This window comes from Erythrolamprus reginae, chromosome 7 (genome assembly GCF_031021105.1).
Source record: "Erythrolamprus reginae isolate rEryReg1 chromosome 7, rEryReg1.hap1, whole genome shotgun sequence".
Taxonomy (NCBI): Eukaryota; Metazoa; Chordata; class Lepidosauria; order Squamata; family Dipsadidae; genus Erythrolamprus; species Erythrolamprus reginae.
The window spans coordinates 24009060-24029075 of record NC_091956.1 but is presented as its reverse complement, the minus strand read 5'-3'; the positions used below and the strand labels follow the sequence as shown (position 1 = coordinate 24029075).

Below are 20016 nucleotides of genomic sequence, written 5' to 3'. Positions count from 1 at the left end.
TTTTTTTAAAAAAATTCAAATATGGGTTGATCTGTTGAAAACAAAGCATAAACTATATTTAGATTAGACTCAGAATCAAACTTCAATTCATGTAGACCAGGGGTAGGCAAAGTTGGCTCCTCCATGACTTGTGGACTTCAACTCCCAGAATTCCTGAGGCAATCATGCTAGCTCAAGAATTCTGGGAGTTGAAGTTCACATGTCATAGAAGAGCCAACTTTGCCTACCCCTGATCTAGACAACTCATGAGTTAAAATTTTATTAGCATTAGGTAATCCTCTACCCACAGACCGGATTATATTTTTTATTCTTATTTTTCTCTTTGTTGAGATGTTTTTTCTAGATTGTCCTTTTTCTTCTTTCTTTTCCTTGATTTACCTTTTTTCTACTTGCTATCATATTTATTGGATTTACTGGATTGAGGTAACAAGAACCTGAAGATTGTGATTTTTTTTCTTGTTATATTTTTTTATTTTTTTATTTTTTATTCTCTATTTTTTCTATTTTATTTTTTGTGGTATATTTTTATCTTGACGGTGACTGGTATCAATCAATTTGGATTATAAATGTTGAGTGGAAAATGAGTAAGAGCAACTCCCCATTCTTCAGCAGCAGCAAGCCCTATACCACGGAAGACATCTGAGGCAGCAGCACAACAAGAAAAGACAAATATCAAACTAAAAAGTTTACTACAGGCAAGACACCAAGATTTGGAAGAGGTATGGGAGGAAGTAAAAAAGAGAATGAGAAAATAAGGTAGGTAGAAGATGAAGTTAAGGAAATGAAAGAGATTATGGGGAAGACAGAAGAAAGAATCCAAAAAGTGGAAGAGAGGAGTGATCAAATAGACAAAAAAGTGGAAATTTGAACACAACGATTTCAGGGAAAATCACGAGGGCAGTCATAACAACGGAAATAGATTGTGCTGACAATTATCTACGCTTTCAAAATGTTGAAGAAGAAGAAAAACAAGAAAATCTACCAGAACTAATAGCGGAGAGGTTGGCGTAACCAATGATGGAAAGTAAAGAGAAGATTTTGAATGAGGTTGACAAAATATTCAGAGTGCACACAAGATATGCTATGAGATATAAATTACCAAGAGAAATACATGTTAGATTCACACAAAAAAAGCAGTGAGAACTCAGATCTTACAGATGGGAAGAAATACTACAATAGAACACAAGATGAAATGAATTATCATTTTAAAGCAAATTCCCAGATATTTCAATTTCATGCTGCGTACCCCTCTCCCAAGCTCGATTTTCACTGGCAGAAGACAAATGAGGCCGTCACGGGTGAAAATGGAGCCCTCGAGCTCATTTTTGCTGGCAGAGAGTTTGGGCCACACAGATGCCCCCGAGATGAGTGACATCAAGCTGGCCATGCGAACCCTGACCACAGCCTTCTGCTCCCCGCATGGTCAAACAACCCTTACGTGGCCCTAGTAAAATCGAGTTTGATACCCCTGTACTGGACCGAATGTAGTGATTTATATTGATTCTCATATATCAGCTTAAAAACATGGCATCCTATATTTTCTTTCCCGCTCTTCCATGATGATTTCAGAGCTTCTTTAGCACAGAGACTACTCTTACTTAGTGTTTGTCTTTTCTGTATAATAAGCCTGGCGCTAGGGTGGCGTGGTGATTAGAGTACAACACTGCAGACTACTTCAGCTAACTACTAGCTGTAGCAGCAGCGGCTCAAGGTTGACTCATCCTTCCATCCTTCCGAGGTGGGTAAAATGAGGACCTAGATTGTTGGGGGTAATATGCTGATTCTGTAAACCGCTTAGAGAGGGTTGTAAAGCACTATGAAGCGGTATATAAGTCTAAATGCTATTGCTATTGTTAAATAACTATCTGTGTAATAATTGAGTAGTCTGATTTGGAATGAAAAAATGCCAGTTTGAAATAGGGAAGAGAATATTTACCTGTGTTTCTCCAAAAATAAGATCCTGCCTTGAACCCTGGAATAAGATCTTGGCCTTGCTGCCATGCATTCAAAAGACTGATGGGGCTTATTATCAGGGGATGTCTTATTTTGGAGGGAAACAGGGTAACAATTTTGTTTCAGAAATAAATATTCTTTAAAATGTGCATACCAAAAAGTCTATGGAGATTCGTAGTCATCCAGGTCATGATTGTCCTAAAGGAGCTTCTTCAGGAGGCAACTGGACTTTCTGTTTTTTTCTTTCGAAGAAGTTTCTTCAGCTCTGACTGGATGGTGGGGAGTGGAAGGATTCTGTAAGGCATCTTGTATGAGAAACTAAAAGTCTTTGAAGGGAAAAACAAAGAGAGTTCAGTTGCCTCCTGAAAAAGCACCTTTGGGACTTTATGAAAAAGAAACTGTTCTTAAGAGTTGCCTGATGTGAAACTTTATAAACCTTTGGAGTTAAATTAGACAGTTGTGGCCTCCTTTAAGTTTAACCTTGCACTGATATGGCTTTGCATGATTGGCTGGCTGGTGGTTTGTTTTCACTTCTAGGTGTGCAGATATGTGTTATTAATATTATTTTGGCCTGCAAAAAAAAATCTTTGCCTGCTACAACACAGAATGAATTTTATTCTACAAGTTTTCTGACAGTTCTTCCTGTGGTGAGAATCACTTCTTTAAAATAAAACAAGTTGCTGCTGGTGCTGCTGCTACTATTACTAGAACCATAACAGCTTTTGAAACCTATTTTGCCCTTTTTTTTCTATTGTTCATTCCTTTTCCAATGTTTTATATGAAAAGTACCATCTTAGAAAAGTGAAACTCTTGAATGTCGTTCGAAGTTTTTTATCGCGTTTGTTTAGACAGAGATAACACATCTTTATTTCAACAGCTCTGCAAAAGCAGAAAAATTTGCACCGTGTTGCCTTCAAAACCAAACAACTACTTCCTACTCCGGCTGCCAAAGCAGGTAATTAGCTTATAGGCTCTTCCTGCACTCCAGCTAAAGGCAGAATGTTGTTTCTTTTTCTGTTCAGCTTTGCAGTTGATGTATTCACCGGGATATACAGTAATCCCTCGCCACTTCGCAGTTCACCTTTTGCGGCTTCAGTGCATCGCAGGTTGCTGCTGAGGCTTAACCTAGTGCGGAGCGGAGCCTCCGGGAGCCCCTCGCAGGAGGATTCCCCACATGCACACATTGTCCCTCACTTCCCCACTCTCTCTTAACCTCTCATCTCTCCGCCTCCGTCTCTCTCTCTCTCTCTCTCTCGGGGAATCCTCATGAGGGGCTCCCGGGGGCTCTGCTTCGCACCCAGCAGCAAAGCGTCGCTTTGGCAGGGACAACGAGGCACGATGCTGAGTTAGCGGGTCCTGGCGGAGACAGAGGTGGCAGGAGGTGGCTGGGGCATGGACGTGAAATTCCTAGTGCTGCTGCTCCTTGAAGGGAAGCCGCTGGAGCCACCTCAGCAGTTGCCACCGCTGCCTCCATCACTGCCTGCACCGGGACCGGCTAACTCAATGGTGCACCTGCCTTGTCCCTGCAAAGTGATGCTTTGCTGCTGGGTGCGGAGCGGAGCCTCCGGGAGCCCCTGGTGAGGATTCCCCGAGAGGGAGAGAGACGAGAGGTAAAGAGAGAAGGGGGAAGTGAGGGACAATGTGTGTGGGAGGTAGAGAAAAAAATCCTACTTCGCGGATTTTCATTTTTCGCGGGTGGTCCTGGAACAGAACGCCTGCGATAAACAAGGGATCGCTGTATTAACTTGCTCCCTCTGTTAAGAACCTCGCTGTATTTCGAACTGTACTTTTGGGGCATAAGCTGTCAGCAGCTGCTGAATATTTGAAAATGCTGAATATTTGAAGCTTGGTACAAGATTCAACCCAGCCAGAGCTGTCAGAAAAGGATTAACTCTTGTTGAGGAGGTTGTATAAATGAATTTCCTTCTTGCTTCCTAAGAAGAAACTCCCATTAATTATACTTAATTGAATTTGGTTGGTTTTGCTTTAAGTCAGCTCGGCATCCTTGAGCGGAGTTCTAGGGCTGTTTGATTGGCATGCTTTTCTAGACCGAATGTACCATTGCTGCTTTGGTTGGCACTTCGGGCCATTTGGTGATCTTTGTAGACTGCTTTAAGACACCAGGATAAAAATTCTTATAGCCTGGATATCTTCTCAACAGCTGTTTGGTTTAGAGTTTTTGTTCTGTTTTATTCAAGTTTGAGACAACTTCACTGTGTTGTGTTTAAGCAACACTGTACCAATTAATATTATTCGTTTGATAGTTCTGAAATTCATGGTTGGTGAAGGAAGGATACTTTTTAAAACCCACTATTTTCAATAGGACTAATTACTTTTGGAGTTTTTATGTTGTGCTTTTAAAGAAGTCATGGGACAACTATTTAAAGTAGTTTTGTACTTTTCTGCTAAAAAAAAAATAGCTACGGAAACTTAATATTATCAGGATAATACAGTGGTACCTCTATTTACAAATGCCTCTACTGACAAACTTTTCGAGATACAAACCCAATGTTTAAGATTTCTTTGCCTCTACTTCCAAACCATCTTCACCTTACGAACCCGAGTCCAGGTGCGTGTGATCTCTTACTGCGCGTGCGCTCTTTTATTGCCGCAGAGATTCCCCTGCCTTGTGACTGCCGTGGCTGGATTTTTCCTTTGCTTGCTGCCCCTGCCAGGATTCCCTGCCTATGGACTGCCAACGCCAACTGTAGCCAGCCGAAACACCTGGGATTTTCCCTTTGCTTGTGGCGGCAGTCCGGAGGCGGGGAATCCCAGCCATGGCAAGGCCCAGCGCTTCGGCCTCAGACAAGGCTCCCTGGCTCGCACTTGGTGCCTGGCACCCACTTCCTCTGGGAGAGTCCCTGGGAGAGTCCCAAAGCAGCTGGCTTTAATTCCCCACTCCCCCCGCAGGCTCGAGAACTGTCTTAATTGGAAGGAGCGGCGGAAGGAGAAGCGGAAGCGAGGAGAGATGGATGCCCTCCTCCTCCTTCTCCTATTGATCCCACTCCCTACAGAACAAACAAGAGGCCAAAAAAAGTGTAAAGGCTTCTTGATCAGCGAGCGCAGGTGCCGGGGATGAGGGCGCCTTGAAGGGACTCTCCCCCCGAAGAAGCGAGTGCCAGGCACCAAGTGCAAGCAAGGGAGCCTTGTCTGAGGCCAAAGCGCCGGTCCTTGCCACGGCTGGGATTCCCCTCTGCCTGCTGCCGCCACCGAAAACACTTTCAAGGAGGGTGGACGCCCCGCCGGCTGACAAGCTGCCAGGCAGCTTCACGCGTGTGTTAATCCACCTATAAGGCTCCTTCCTGGCAGCTCCGCTGTCTTCCCTCCCCCCTCCTCCATCCGCCCCCGAACAAGGATCTGAATGTCGGAGGTAATAAGGCGAAAGGGGTGAGTTTTGGGATGCATTTGCACACATTATTCACTTTTACATTGATTTCTATGGGAAAAATTGTTTCTACTTACAAACGTTTCTACTTACAAACCTGGTCACGGAACGAATTAAGTTCGTAAGTAGAGGTACCACTGTATATGGAGTCTTTGAGAAAGCTAAACTTAATCACAGTATTTTTTTAAAAGCTCTGGCATGTTTTTATAAAGTTTGTCCACATTATTTGAAAACTCACAATACCAAACATTGACTGACTTCAGAAATTTTAAGTAGTGAAGATTATTCCAGTGTTTATGCCGATTTCACAATACAAAAGACGCCCAAATAATATTCACTAAAAGCTTTAGAAAACTGGCAGATAGATTTTGGTGAGCATCATAAGTCATCAGTATAACAATCATCTATTTTGGATAACTTTATGTGGACTTCTGCTTTACACATACAAAACCAATGTCAAGATTATTGCAACCATCCCAGCTACCTGAAACTTCAAAACCCTATCACATCAAATGTAGTTATTTTAGAAGTCTTACTTAGCTTGAGCTTCAGTTTCTTTCCATAGTTTATAAATGACTTCAGGCATCAGATTTAAATTGTAAACAGTTATCTAGGGTTTTTATTGGGAAAAAAAGATAAACATAATTAATCTTTTGGCTTAAGGTTCTTAAGCCAAATTTCCTCGGTATACTGTATAGTTCCTTCTGTATTTTCATGCCTATTGGGTTAGTGTTGCTCTCAAGATTTGTAAGTTATTTCTTTACTAGAGGGATTCATTTTTGAGCCACTGACTGCCTTGAGAGGATTCTAATTAGTGTGGCACCATTAAGATATCTAATTTGTGTGCTGTTGGTGTTGAAAGTGGGTAGTATAGAAGTGTGGTTGCAAATCAATGTCTCTGAACTAAAGACTTATATGAAAATGGAACAAAGGGGGACAGTTCATTAATACTTACATCAGACTGCAAATGATTTAGACCTCAGACAAAGAAACCCTTTTCTGAGCCATGTGCTTTCTCTTGTAAAAGCCTCTTTTTGTTACTGCAAAATTACCATCTGTGGGCAGTGTGTTTTGCAGGCAAATAATTTTTTTGTACAAAGTCAGTTTGGTATGCCTTGTTTATAGGATGTCTTTGACAGGGCTGTCAAACTCCCAGCCTGCACCCCGGGTGTGTCATGTGCTGGCCACGCCCATGCCTGGTTTAGCGAAGGAAGGAAAAGACTCGATAACGTCACATGATGATGCCGTGACGCCATTAGTTTAACACCCCTGTCTTAGAGCATTTTAAGAGAAACTAATATGTTTTCTTAGTGGCCCTTGAAATATATATATATACATAACGGACTTTTATCCCTGAATTTACTATTGTGTATTTCAGAAAGATTTCCCTACCCTAAGCTGGAATTGTGTTTATTTATTTATGAGCTTTCAGGATCTGTAGTTATATTGAATGCTTCTCAAGTATCCCTGTGTTTATTTAGCAGTTTTTGTAATTCATTATGTTGATCTTTTTCAAACCGAGTCTCTGTTCTCCCTCCCCCTCCAGAAAATGCCTTCACGGTGCCACCTTGGTAATTCCTCTAGACATTCTTAACAAAAAGATCCTTTTGCATTTTAATAGAATACAGTAGTCCCTCGCTATACCACGCTTCACCTACTGCGGCTTCACTTCATCGCGGGTTTCTGAGGAAGTCGATTGGCAGATTTAAACAGCCCGCCAAACTCGATCGGCAGGTTTAAAAAAAAAAAATTGTAAATACTGTATTTAAATACTGTATCTAAAATAAATACTGTGTGGGAAGGGTTTATAAACACTTAAAACAATGAAAACTTACCAAACAATTACAATATAAATACTTAAATAAGTACTATCAGTCGATAAATTCCCCATCGCAGATTTCACCTATCGCGGCCAGGTCTGGAACGTAACACCAGCGATAGGTGAGGGACTACTGTACAGCATAAACGTATGAAGCATCAGAAGAAAATGATTATAACAGTCTGTAACATGTAAAGTCAACTGTTTAGTATCAAATCTAACCATTTTCTTGAAATGTAATTCTTCCTGAATCTCTTGCAGTTCTCAACCTCTCTGATGCCACGACCCCTTAATACAGTTCCTTGTGTTGTACTGACCCCCAACCATAAGTCTAGTGTCAATTCTCCCAACAGACCTTTAAGCTGATTGGCAGGAAGGTAAAAGGGACACCCCCACTGTAAACGCCTGATTGGTCGGATATATAAATATAAATATATTCCAAGGTGCCAGAATAGAAGCTTTTCTAACACCATGGGAAATTTGTCTTTTCCCATAGTCTTGGGCGACCCCTGTGAAACGGTCATTCAACCCCCAAAGGGATCTCAACCCCCAGGTTGAGAACCACTGTCTTAAATTCTATCAGGCCTGCATTGTTTGCATCAGTGGTGGGTTCTATATAATTTTGCCACTGGTTTGCATGTGGGTGACCCTTATGCGCAGAAGCTTCCTAGGCAGATGGGCGGAGCCTCCCACTGCCGGCATTACCAGTTCTAAGAACCAGTCTGAACCAGGAGCAACCCATTGCTGGCTTGCATGATTACAGACCATAACCTTTCTATTGGGTGGTCTATCATAAACTATGTTCATACTTTGAGCTATAGTATATTTAGTCCTTGAGGCAGGCCCATAATTACTGTTTGAATGTACTATGCCTTGCAAATTCATAGTTTGAATACGAGCCTTGTTTAATTGAACTTAATACAGTGGTACCTTACTTAAGAATGCCTCTACTTAAGAACTTTTCTAGATAAAAACCTGGTGTTCAAGATTTTTTTGCCTCTTCTTAAGAACCATTTTCTACTTAAGAACCCGAGCCCGGAAAAATTTCCTGGGAAATTTGAGAGCGGCACAAAGGCCCGTCCAGTTTCCTGCCATTGCCCCTTTAATCCCGCCCATCTCAGACTTTTCTGGGTGCCAGAGGAGCCTTTCGGTGGCGCTTAAGGAGGCTTTGGCAGTTCAGAGCGAACAAAGCATTTTCCTTTTTCTGGGCGCTTGGAGAGGGAATAAACATCTGCTAGCGCCCAGAGAAAAGAAATGCTCCCTTCACTCTGGGTAGCCCAGAGCGAACGGAGTATTTTCCTTTCCGCTTGGAGAGGGAATAAATCACTTTGCTGTGGTGACTCCGTTGTGCTGTCTCCCAGAAACCCGGCATGAGGTTGCCTTCCGGAGCGTCTGGGTATGGAAAGGCAAAGGGGGCGCTTCGTCCCAGCTGGATCAACTCGGCTTCAGCTAAACGGAGGAGTCACCACAGTGAAGGAAAGGCGCCGGCTACAAAGCGAGCGGGCGAGAGGAGAGGGGAGCCCTTCAGCATGGGAAGGAAGAGGAAGCAGGTAGCAGCAACAGCAGCAGCCGCCGCCTTTTGGTCAAAGGAGCAGGAGGTTCCCCCCGCTCGCCCGCCTGGGTTTCTCTCTCTGGCGCAGTGTATGGGAGGCAGTCTCACGCCGGGTGTATGGGAGGCTCATGCTCCTCCTCGCCGCCTCAGAGTCCCTCTTTTTTTTTTTTTTAAGTCTTAAACTTTGGGATTTTTTTGTTTCCCTTCACCTCACCTTCTTCCTTCAGCAGCGACTGTCCTCCTCCTCTTCTTCCTCCTCCTCCTTCTCCTCCCACCCAAATTGTGAGCTTTTATTTCTTTACTGATGGGTTTGCATGCATTATTTGCTTTTACATTGATTCCTATGGGAAAAATTGTTTCTTCTTAAGAATGTTTCTACTTAAGAACCTGGTCACGGAACGAATTAAGTTCTTAAGTAGAGGTACCACCATACTTGTTAAATTTCAATCTGATGCATGCATATACAATTTAAAGTATTATAACGTATTAATTAATGCTGTTTCTGCTGTATATTGTACACCTGACTGGAAGAACTACATTCATGTGAACCACATTCATATGTTCATACTTTGAGCTATAGTATATTTGGTCCTTGAGGCAGGCCCGTAATTACTCTTTAAATGTACTATGCCTTGCAAATTCATAGTTTGAATACGAGCTTCAATTTAATTGAAGTTAATACTTGTTAAATTTCAATCTGGTGCATGCATACACAATTTAAAGGATTGTAACATATTAATTAATGTTGTTTCTGCTGTATATTGTACATCTGACTGGAAGAACTACATTCTTAGTTTGCTGGATATATTACTTTCATTTTCTGCTGTCATAGAAAGGTAATAATTAGAATACATTTAAACTTGAGGACTCCTAAATTTTCTTTTTCAGTAAGGAATTGCTGAAACTTAGACATATTTTACGCACATCATCCATGAAAAGTAGATGTAAATGAATTATCTATACGGTTACTTGTCACCGCAGCTGTTTTTATTTAAACTGCTTCTCATTGAGTTGCTCATTTTTTTCCAGTAGAATATTGAAAGTAAATTGTCATTTAAAGTTGAGCTATTTGCTTCTCTCAAAAACATTCAGAAGTATTGGCTACTGTGAAATAATACATATTGGCTGCTGTTCTACTGCATCGCTGAGGCGTTTGAGGTTCGGCCTGATTTTAGGTGGCGTCCATTTTACTGCTCTGAACGTGACTATCTTTCTTTTGGTGCTATTCCAGTTCCGTCTCCCAGTAAGTTCCGGTCTCCAGCAGCGCCCTCACCTCTGGCTCTGAGACAGCCAGTAAAAGCGTTTAATACCCATGGACCTAATTCTGTTTCCGAAGCCACACAGCTGCCTTTAGCGGCTCCCGGTTCTGCCTCAGCAAGTCCATCCAGCAGCATCAACAGTGCTACGCTTACCAGACCTGCAGGAACCACGGGGTTAAGGAGTGGCTTGCCAAGACCTAGTGCCCCCTCCACCGGGGGCATTCCAGTGCCTCGCAGCAAACTCACACAGCCCGTTCGCAGGTGAGTCCGCCGCTTTTCACATTTTACATTGGGGAAAACCATCATGTGGGAGAAACGCTCGTGTCTTGTGGGAGCATTATTTCACGTATCCAGAATGATTTGTGTCTCATGTGTTTATTCGGAAAAACAAGACAGTTTTGTATCAAAACGAACGTATTTTTCAGTGGTGTATTTCTGGTACTTCTGAGAAGCGGGTAATAGAAAGGAATGTTATTTTGTGTGTAATCTGGGGGGGGGGGACACTTAAATCTATTTTTCTGCCTTTGGATAAGTGTTTTGGGATAAGATGGGGGATATGCACGAATCCCAGTGACCAGTTAGGTCCCACAGAGTGGGTCTTCTCCGGGTACCGTCAACCAAACAATGTCGCTTGGCGGGACCCAGAGGAAGAGCCTTCTCTGTGACGGCCCCGGCCCTCTGGAACCAACTCCCCCCAGAGATTAGAATTGCCCCCACCCTCCTTGCCTTTTGTAAGCTGCTTAAAACCCACCTCTGCCGCCAGGCATGGGGGAACTGAGATACACTTTCCCCCTAGGCCTTTACAATTTTATGCATGGTATGTCTGTATGTATGCTTGGTTTTTATATAATGGGTTTTTAACTGTTTTTAGTATTGGATTTTGTTATATACTGTTTTACTGTTGTTGTTAGCCGCCCCGAGTCTGCGGAGAGGGGCGGCATACAAATCCAATAAAGAAATAAATAAATAAATGGGTAGACTTTGAAAGAGCTGAATGTTTTATGGACGCTGCAGTTTTTATATCAACAAAGGTGGAAAGTAATTTTGGGTGTTTTTTTACACTATTGCTTTTGAATGAAATAACTATAATTTTAAATAATCATTACCATGTGTACATTTTGACTTAAATCTATACTGGAAGGCTTTTTTTCTTACTCTAGTCTATCATTGTCTTTCTTATTTTGAGGTTCTTTGTGGAATTCTTGCATAGATTCTTTACACCAAGGACGTTTTCTGGCTCATGACAATGTTAGACTGCATGGCATCGGGCCAGATTACTTGCAGGACTGCCTTCTGCTGTATGAGTCCCAGCGTCCGGTTAGGTCCCACAGGTCGGCCTTCTCCAGATCCCGTCAACTAGACAATGTCACTTGGTGGGGCCTAGAGGAAGGGCCTTCTCTCTGAGGGCCCCAGCCTACTGGAATCAGCTCCCCCTGGAGATTCGCACTTACCCCACCTCCTCGCCTTCCATAAGAGTCTTAAGACATATTTATGCTGCCAGGCTTTGGGCGATTAGATCGTAGCCCCCTGGCCAACGAACGTTATATATGGCTGTTGTTTGAATGGGTATGATTGATTTTTAACACTATTAAGGATTTTGGAGTACGGTAGTTACTTAGTTTTAATTAATTGGATTTAGATTACTGTATTTTATTGTTTATTTTTACATGTTGTAAGCTGCTCCAAATCCTTGGAGGGGGGCGGGCATATACAGTGTTCCCTCGATTTTCACAGGGATGCGTTCCAAGACCGCCCGCGAAAGTCAAATTTCCGCGAAGTAGAGATGCGAAAGTAAATACACCATTTTTGGCTATTAACAGTATCACGAGCCATCCCTTAACACTTTAAACCCCTAAATTACCATTTCCCATTCCCCTAACAACCATTTACTCACCATTATTACTGGTACTCACCATTGAATAAGACACTTAGTGATCCAGATATTTATAAACATAATTATTTATTAACAATAATTTATTTATTTTTTGCGATAATGCTGATTGCCCAAGATTTCGGCCAATCAGTAATGGCAGATGAAAGCTTGGTGACGATGTATGACATCATTGGCGGGAAAAACCGTGGTATAGAAAAAAACCCGCGAAATATTTTTTTAATTAATATTTTTGAAAAAACGTGGTACACTGTTCCCTCAATTTCTGCGAGGGATGCATTCCGAGACCGCCCGCGAAAGTCGAATTTCCGCGAAGTAGAGATGCGGAAGTAAATACACCATTTTTGGCTATGGACAGTGTCACAAGCCATCCCTTAACACTTTAAACCCCTAAATTACCATTTCCCATTCCCTTAACAGCCATTTACTCACCCTTATTACTGGTACTCACCATTGAATAAGACACTTAGTGATCCTGATATTTATAAACATAATTATTTCTTAGCAGTAATTATTTTTTTTGTTATTTATTTGCAAAAATTATTACTTTGGCGATGACGTATGACGTCATCGGGCGGGGAAAACCATAGTATAGGGGAAAAAACGTGAAATATTTTTTAATTAATATTTTTTTAAAAACCGTGGTATAGGCTATCCGCGAAGTTCGAACCCGCGAAAATCGAGGGAACGCTGTATAGGCTATTCGCGAAGTTCGAACCCGCGAAAATCAAGGGAACGCTGTAAATCCAATCAATCAATCAATAATACTACAAGTAGTCCTTGCTTAATGATCAGTCCTTAATGGCTGTTCAAAGTTACAACGGACTTTCCAAAAGCCACTTCAGCACCCTCGCAGTTGTCCAACTTTACAACCGTTCTGCAATCCCCCCCATACACATCCCTACAGGCCTTTGCACGCACGCACACACACACCAGATCTCTGCAGACATTAGGTCTGATTTCCCCCCCAAAAAAATCCAAGTCCCACACCCTCCTCCTCGCTTGCCTTTTGAAAAGTTCCAGAGGCTTCTAGAACAGATCACTTAAACACAAGGTTGCGCAGCATGATTCTAGAAGCAGCTGCCATATTGAATTGTCACCTGGAACAATGGCTGTTTTCTGAATTGTGCCACGTGGCCACGCAACAAATCGCTCCTTTCTACTTCCCTAACACAATTTGCACAGCACTCCAGGAAGCTTCGGGGTCTCTTGTCTTTTTTTGTAGCGCTGCCTAGGCTGTATTAGGGGAGGAAAACGGATCACTTGGACATGGCAGCCCTGGGGCGCGATTCAGGAAGTAGCCACCATGTTCCCAGAAACCACAATTCAGTACAGCCTCTGGGAACATGACTGCTTTCAGAATCGTGCCATATGGCTGTGCAATGAAGTTCTTCGAGACTCAGTGGGGAAGGAAGAGGCCTGTGAGGACCTAGTGGATGGGGGAAAGCAGGCCCAAAGTATGTGGAGAACACAAGAGTTATGAAATGGAGCATGGGTAGCTTGTGGCGGGCAACGCTTTGGAAGACCAAGGGCGGGCAGGGCTGTGGTAGACCTCCCAAAGCCTCCCCAACCTCAGGCACCACATGGTCTGCTTAATAACCCATGCAGTCATTTTAAGTACCTCATTAGGGAGAGCAGGCGGTGGGGTCATTAAAGCCCATCTTGACATGTAATGATAGTGGGCAGGGTCCACGACAGTCATATATCAAGGACTGCCTTTATACTTGCTTGCCTCTTTACCTTCTAGTCCAGGGGCCTCCAACCTTGGCAACTTTGAAACTTGTGGACCTCAACTCCCAGAGTCCCTCAGCCAGCTTTTGTCAGGTCTGCTTCGTTCAGAATTTAGGAAAGTAAAGCTCAGAGTCCATTTTGAACTCCAAAGGTCACTTTTACTAAATCAGAAGTGAATGCATCAAAAGAAAAGAAAAGTCTAAGGGAAAAGGTGCGAGAGATGGCTATTACAAAATAACCCCAACACCCCCCTTTGCAGTTCATCCAATCCACATTGCCCATAATCGTCAGGTGGGTGCATCTTCGCTGGCGTGTCACGTTTTTGGAATGTGTGGCCGTTAACCTTGGCTCGCTGATAAGCAGGTCTGCTCTGCGCATCTGTGCCAGCCTCCAGCTGCCCCCCTTCTTCACCCTTTCTCAAAATTCTATTGGGCTCCTCCAGCAAACTTTCCCCCCACCCAATACTGAATACCTCCCCCCACCCCCATTTCTTATGACAGTTGAAGTGCAGTTGAAGATAGGAAGGAAAACGCAACGAGTCTGACAGCTTTGCTGGCTGAGGAATTCTGGGAATTGAAGTTCACAAGTCTTAAAGTTGCCAAGGTTGGAGACCCTTGGTCTAGTCTCTCCCGTTCATTCTGTGCAAGAAATGCTATGAACGTACCTGTAGACACCCTTAGCTGAGTCACCTTGTCGCAGGATGACTTTTATCAAAGAGTGAGCTAAAATTGTAAAATTTTAAATGAGCAAATAATATTGAAATTCCCAAGGGGGTTCTTTAACCAGGAAATGTACCGAGTGCAGGCGCATGCTGTGATTACATGCAAGAATCAGTAAAATTATTTCCCAGTCATGGGGCGCTTCGACAACTTTCAACTTGCAGTTGCACTTTGGCTGCACAAATCCGGACAACCACCAGATGTCAGCCAAGACAGGCAACAATTCTACCTCTTTACTGCCACAGTATGTTCAACGGATCAGTCAGTCAATGTTCATTTGGAAGAAAACGGACATAGACAGATCTCTAACTTGTCACTTACATCTAAAGTCCTCCACACACAACAGAATGCCCTACGCAACCAGACTTGAAATCCTAGGCTAAGAAATCTTAGCACTACGTTGACTACTTCAGCTTTAATCACGACAATACGCAGGCACACAACAGATATAAACTCAAAGTAAACCGCTCCAAACTCAACTGAGTAGTTAATACATGGAACTCACTACCTGATTCTGTGGTATCATCACCAAACCCCCAAAACTTTACCCTTAGACTACCCACTGTTGACCTCACCCAATTCCTAAGAGGTCAGTAAGGAGTGTGCATAAGTGCACTAGCGTGACTACCGTCCTAATGTTTCTCTAGTATTAGTACCAATATCATGTTTATAAACATTTTTATATCTTTGTATACTACCAATACATACTTGACAAAATAAATAAATAAATATTTTTTTGGTGAAAAAGCAATTGGCAGCAGCTGTGGTGGTTCTGCATAACTTTTGTTCTTTTGCTGCCATCTAGTGATTCCACAGTTGAGGACTCTTAAATTTTAGCCAGAAAAAAACTTACAAATTGGTGGCCTTATTGTGTTGCTTGGAGGAATTACATGTACAACATGTAAGTAAGTAGCACAACATGGCTATGTTCAAAAATATTTTTTTTGTAGGCCTGTGTTATTATACAATAACGGGCATTAGGAAGATGTACGAAAACATCTTCATGTGTCAGACTACTGGAATAATTAGGGCAGTGTTTCCCAACCTTTTTTGAGCCGCAGCACATTATTCACATTTACAAAATCCTGGGGAACATTGAGCCGGCGCTAAAGAAAGTTTGCACACACACAAAATCTCTCTTCCTCCCTTTCGCTCTATTTCTCTCTCTCCCTCTTTCTCTTCCTTCCTTCCTCTTTCTTTACCTCTCTCCATCCCTCTTTGTTTCTCCCTTCCTTCCTCTCTTTTTTGCTCCCTTTCTCTCTCCTGCCTTCCCTCCCTCTATGTCTTTCCCTCTCCCTCCTTCCCCCTCTTTCTCTCTCTCTCTCTTGCTGTCTTTCTCTTTCTCTCTTCCCCTTCTCTCTCCCTCTCTCTCTCTTTCTCTCTCTTTCTTGCTATCTCTTTCTCTCTTTTTTTGCTTTCTCTCTCTTTCTCTCCCCCCTCTCTCGCTATCTCTTTCTCTCTTTCTTGCTATCTCTCTTCTCTCTCTTTTTTGCTTTCTCTCTCTTTCTCTCTATCCCTCTCTCGCTATCTCTTTCTCTCTCTTTCTCTCTCTTTTTCTTTCTCTCTTTCTCGTACACCACGCCGCAGCAGCGGCATTGGGCAGTAGCCATGGGGCTGTGGCAGGGTGGTCAGCTGTGAGGCGGAGCTCCGGAACGGAGGCACCGACGGCGGTGGCTGGACATGTTGCTAGATGCTGTACATGCTAGCGTTGCGCTGGGCATGGGCATGGGGCTGGAGCCTCCGTCCCAGCCCAGCTAGCAGGCAAGTGCCAGCCACGCAATGCCAGCATGTACGGCGTACAGCAACATGTCCAGCCGCCGTCGTTGGTGCCTCTGTCCTGGAGTTCTGGCTCGCAGCCGACCACCCTGCCGACGCCCAGCGGCTACTGCCTGGTGCCGCTGCTGCCAACGCCCTCCTGCTGCCAACGCCCTCCCGCCGGGCCCTAAAGCTCACCTGCTGCCGACGCCAGGGAAGCTCCAGCCGGGCGGGGTGCTGCAGCTGCCGGAAAACTTGGAAGGCGCAAAGAAGGAAGCTCAGCTTCCGGTCTCACAACTTTTTGCTCTTCACACTCTCAGCAAAAAGTTGTGAGACCGGAAGCTTTCTTCTTTGCGGCACACCTGACCAGGGAAACACTGAATTAGGGGACCGAAAGGAGGAATAAGAAAAGGCATTGCTGAATATTATTAAAATTATTTGGCATTAGGAGATAAATAGTACAGAACCTTTGATTGTTTCCATTTTTGTTCATTACATCAAAAGGTAAAGAAAATAGATAAATAATGAACCAGAATATCTTGGAGAAACTTTTCTGATGCATCTCATTTTCTCTGTTTCAGATCTTTGCCAGCTCCCAAAGCCTATAGCAGCGCAAAAGACGAGAGCTGGAAGGATGGCTGCTATTGAGCGGCAGCGCATGTAACTCAGCCACGCCCATCTTCACCAGGCTAAACCACAAGTCAACATGCAGACCAATGGAAATATACTTTGGGAGGGAGGGGTTGAAAACTCTCCAGATCTCTCTGTCTTTAATTAGCACAAGCTGGCAGAGATTATAAAACAGCACTTTAATGACACTAACATCATATACTTGGTGATCACTCAAATCATTTTTACGTGAATCACGTATCATTTCTGAAGCTCCGCTTCCCTGCTTCCTAAAAATTGTTATCAACGCTCACATGGCTACTACAGCAGCAGCCCACCACGGATGCAAACCAGGGCAGATATCTTTAATATCATTAATATGCCAAAGATATGTCCATTTTGGAAAAAAAGCAGCACGTAAAATGTTAAGCAAAAAAAAAAAATCTTGAAAGATCACACATTACTTGATTTTAAAGACCAAGGCGAAATTTCTGTAGCATGTAGAAGAGAAATATTAATGGTCAATCAAAGCAAAAAAAAAAAAATTAGATTGTAAAAATGCTAACTGGGCTAGGTGAGACAATTGCTTTAGACAATTGTGGAAGAGATGTGTTGAGAAACTGAGTCACACCAGAACGTCGTCTCTGGAATCTCACTGTGGGAGCGGTAGGAAAGTCCGTACCATTTTTTTTACAAAACAAACCTAGGCCTCTGGGACATCATAAGCATAGGTTGCATTTTTTTTATGTTGACTTGTTCATATCAGGTTTTGTATAATACTACGATTGCCAAAAGGGCTCGTTTTCAGTTGTACAATCCCAAAACTAGCTGTTCCTGGCTCAGGAAAATAGCCTTTCTCTCTCTTTTTTTGCAGTGATATTTTTTGAATATACAAGTTCTTTTTACAAGCAAGCTTCCTGGAAAGAGAAGGGATGAAGACATATCGCCACGTGCTTACTACCTGGAGTGCAACTTGAGCAGGCCCGTAGTTAACATGAAGGGAAAAACAGCTATGCAGCCCTTAACCAGAGGTTCTAAAGAAATCAGTTGTTCCGCTGATACCAAATGATTTATTCATGTGGGTTATGTTTCACAGTATGAGGGAGTCCGTCTTTCTCTTTATTAAAAAGAAAAAAAAATCAGCTTCCTAAAGGTGTGTTGAATTGTAAATACTTCCACTGAGGTTTATTGCCCCTTATTAATACTTTAACTGATGTACTTTGCCTTATATTTGTATTTTGCATTGTTGGTAACAGTTTGCAAAGAAAAAACAGAAAACTCTGCCATGTATGTTTACAAAGTGGTTTGTTCCTCTAACCGTTGTCGGCTTTTCGCTATTTCGCCAGTCCTTATTTGTCAGGGTATCCCATCACGCAGTAGGAAAAAAAATACTAATACCCAAAGCCCCATCTTTTGCAGATCCCCTTTTCAGTTGCTTTTATGTTGGAGTGGAAGACAGAAAGTAAGCTACTTTTGCCAGAAAGAAATTCAGAATAAGTCGGTTGCAAGAATTATTTTTCTTTTTAAGGGAAAAAAAAAGGCAGTCTCTTAGAATAACATTTCCTTTTGCCGTCTAAAACAGAGGTCTCCAACCTTGGCAACTTTAAGACTTTTGGACTTCAACTCTGGGAGTTAAATCCCACAAGTCTTAAAGTTGCCAAGGTTGGAAACCCCTGGTGTAAAGCACTGAGCTTTAAAAAAACCCAAGGTTTTAGCTAGGATACCATTTTGGTAAAGGACTGAACATCCAAACACATTCTGTTTGCAGCTTGAAAAAAAACCTCATTCATGCCTGCCTCTTAAAATGCGTGCTTTTGAATTTTTACCAGAAAAAAAAGAGAGAGTTAAGTGGTTTTGGGGATTCCAGTCTTCTATTATTTAGATTAGCCTTCCTAGATTAGCGGATTAAAAGCCATGCAATTTTTTTACTTGAATTGGAAATGTGACCAAGGCAGGATAGGATTAGACATCTGTTCCAGCACTCAGGCAATGTTTAAATTTCTTTTCTTTTTTTTTAATTGGAAAGGAAGGGCCCTTCTGTGGTCTGGTGTAAGGGATGGGATTCTGGGATCTTTAGTTGCTGGGTTCTGAAGGCACAATATAGAGACCTTTCAGACGTGCGTTTATCATCTGCGAGTAAGAGATGGGCATCTCTTATCTTGTCGCTTTACATAGTGAGATTACTTGCACTTCTGTGAGTGAGTCACAAGCACAGTGTGGGAAGTGATTCTTTTCCTTTAACTGGGAATGTCACTATCAACACATCCTAATTTACAGTCAAGTCAGAACAAGAAGAATTGAACTGAGGTGGTCTTCTTAAATCAGGGTAGCCAATAATTATAGGGAGAGAAGCTAACAGAGCTGTGCTGCACTGTTAGTCCAGCCTATTTAACGCGCCGAAAAGAAAACATGAGATAATCTAAATATTTTTAGGTAACTTTTGCCTATCCTAATTTTTAAAATGGGGCTCTAGCAAAACAGATATTGCAGTCTTTATAAGTGGGGACATTCTCATTTCTACTTTTACTACAAAAATAATGATATTTAACTGAGTATTTTCTTCAAACATCCAGATGTTGCCTTTTTTAACCAAGCTACATCACCTTGATTTATAAGTGTGTTTTTATGGAAGTTCACCCTTGCGTTACTTCAATAAAGCATCAAGTTTTAAGGGCATCATTCCCCTGCTGCCACATTGCAATAAACATCCAGCAAATTTAGATTCCTGAAAAAGGTGTAGTTAGAGGAGACTTTCACATTGTCAGTTCATTTGATTGCCATGACATCCTATGACTTTCTGTGTTTTAGAGGTTTGGGTATATTGAAGTGTGGAAACATGAATATGATAAACTAGTGCCTATGATTTACTTAATTTATGTTTGACAATAGTTGTTAAGGGTTTTATGAATGGTGGGGGGGGATTGTGTCAACAGCTCAGAATTGTACGTATGTATGTAGGCAGAAAACAGGAGTTCAGCTTCTAAAATTTATTTAATTTTTCTTCAGTGTTTGAATGTTTTTTTGTAAATGTTAATAATAAAAAAGTGTAAAAAGGAAGAATATAGGTATTCTTAAAACATTTCTTTGACTCCTTTTTGAAATAAAATATATATAAAATGAAATATTTGTTGTTTGCTTTAAGTATATTAAATACTTTGTTCATTTGAATGTTTTCAGAAAAGAAACTTGAATGGGAGATGCTGCCTTATGTTCAAATTACACATAATACAAACAATCCCATTTTTAAGCATAGTATATTATGAATCAAATAGGAAAAGGGAGAGTTTATTTTAAAAGTGAAAGCAAACTAGACAGTAACAGAGAACGGTTAGCAACAGCATAA

At 42.2% G+C, this 20016-nt stretch overlaps 1 protein-coding gene across 7 annotated transcripts in view; it reads left to right on the top strand.

The window, feature by feature from the left end:
* The window catches only part of SLAIN2 (SLAIN motif family member 2), a 346739-nt gene that overhangs the window by 25330 nt on the left and 301393 nt on the right, over nucleotides 1–20016 (top strand). For 2 of the 7 annotated variants that reach the window (XM_070757200.1, XM_070757199.1), the window contains exons 7-8: nucleotides 2831–2908; nucleotides 9941–10229. In XM_070757200.1, the coding sequence (XP_070613301.1) occupies nucleotides 2831–2908; nucleotides 9941–10229 (367 nt within the window). Of the gene's footprint in view, nucleotides 1–2830; nucleotides 2909–9940; nucleotides 10230–16645; nucleotides 19796–20016 lie in introns of those variants that run through there. The other 5 variants (XM_070757205.1, XM_070757202.1, XM_070757198.1 and 2 more) reach the window with 4 other exon arrangements.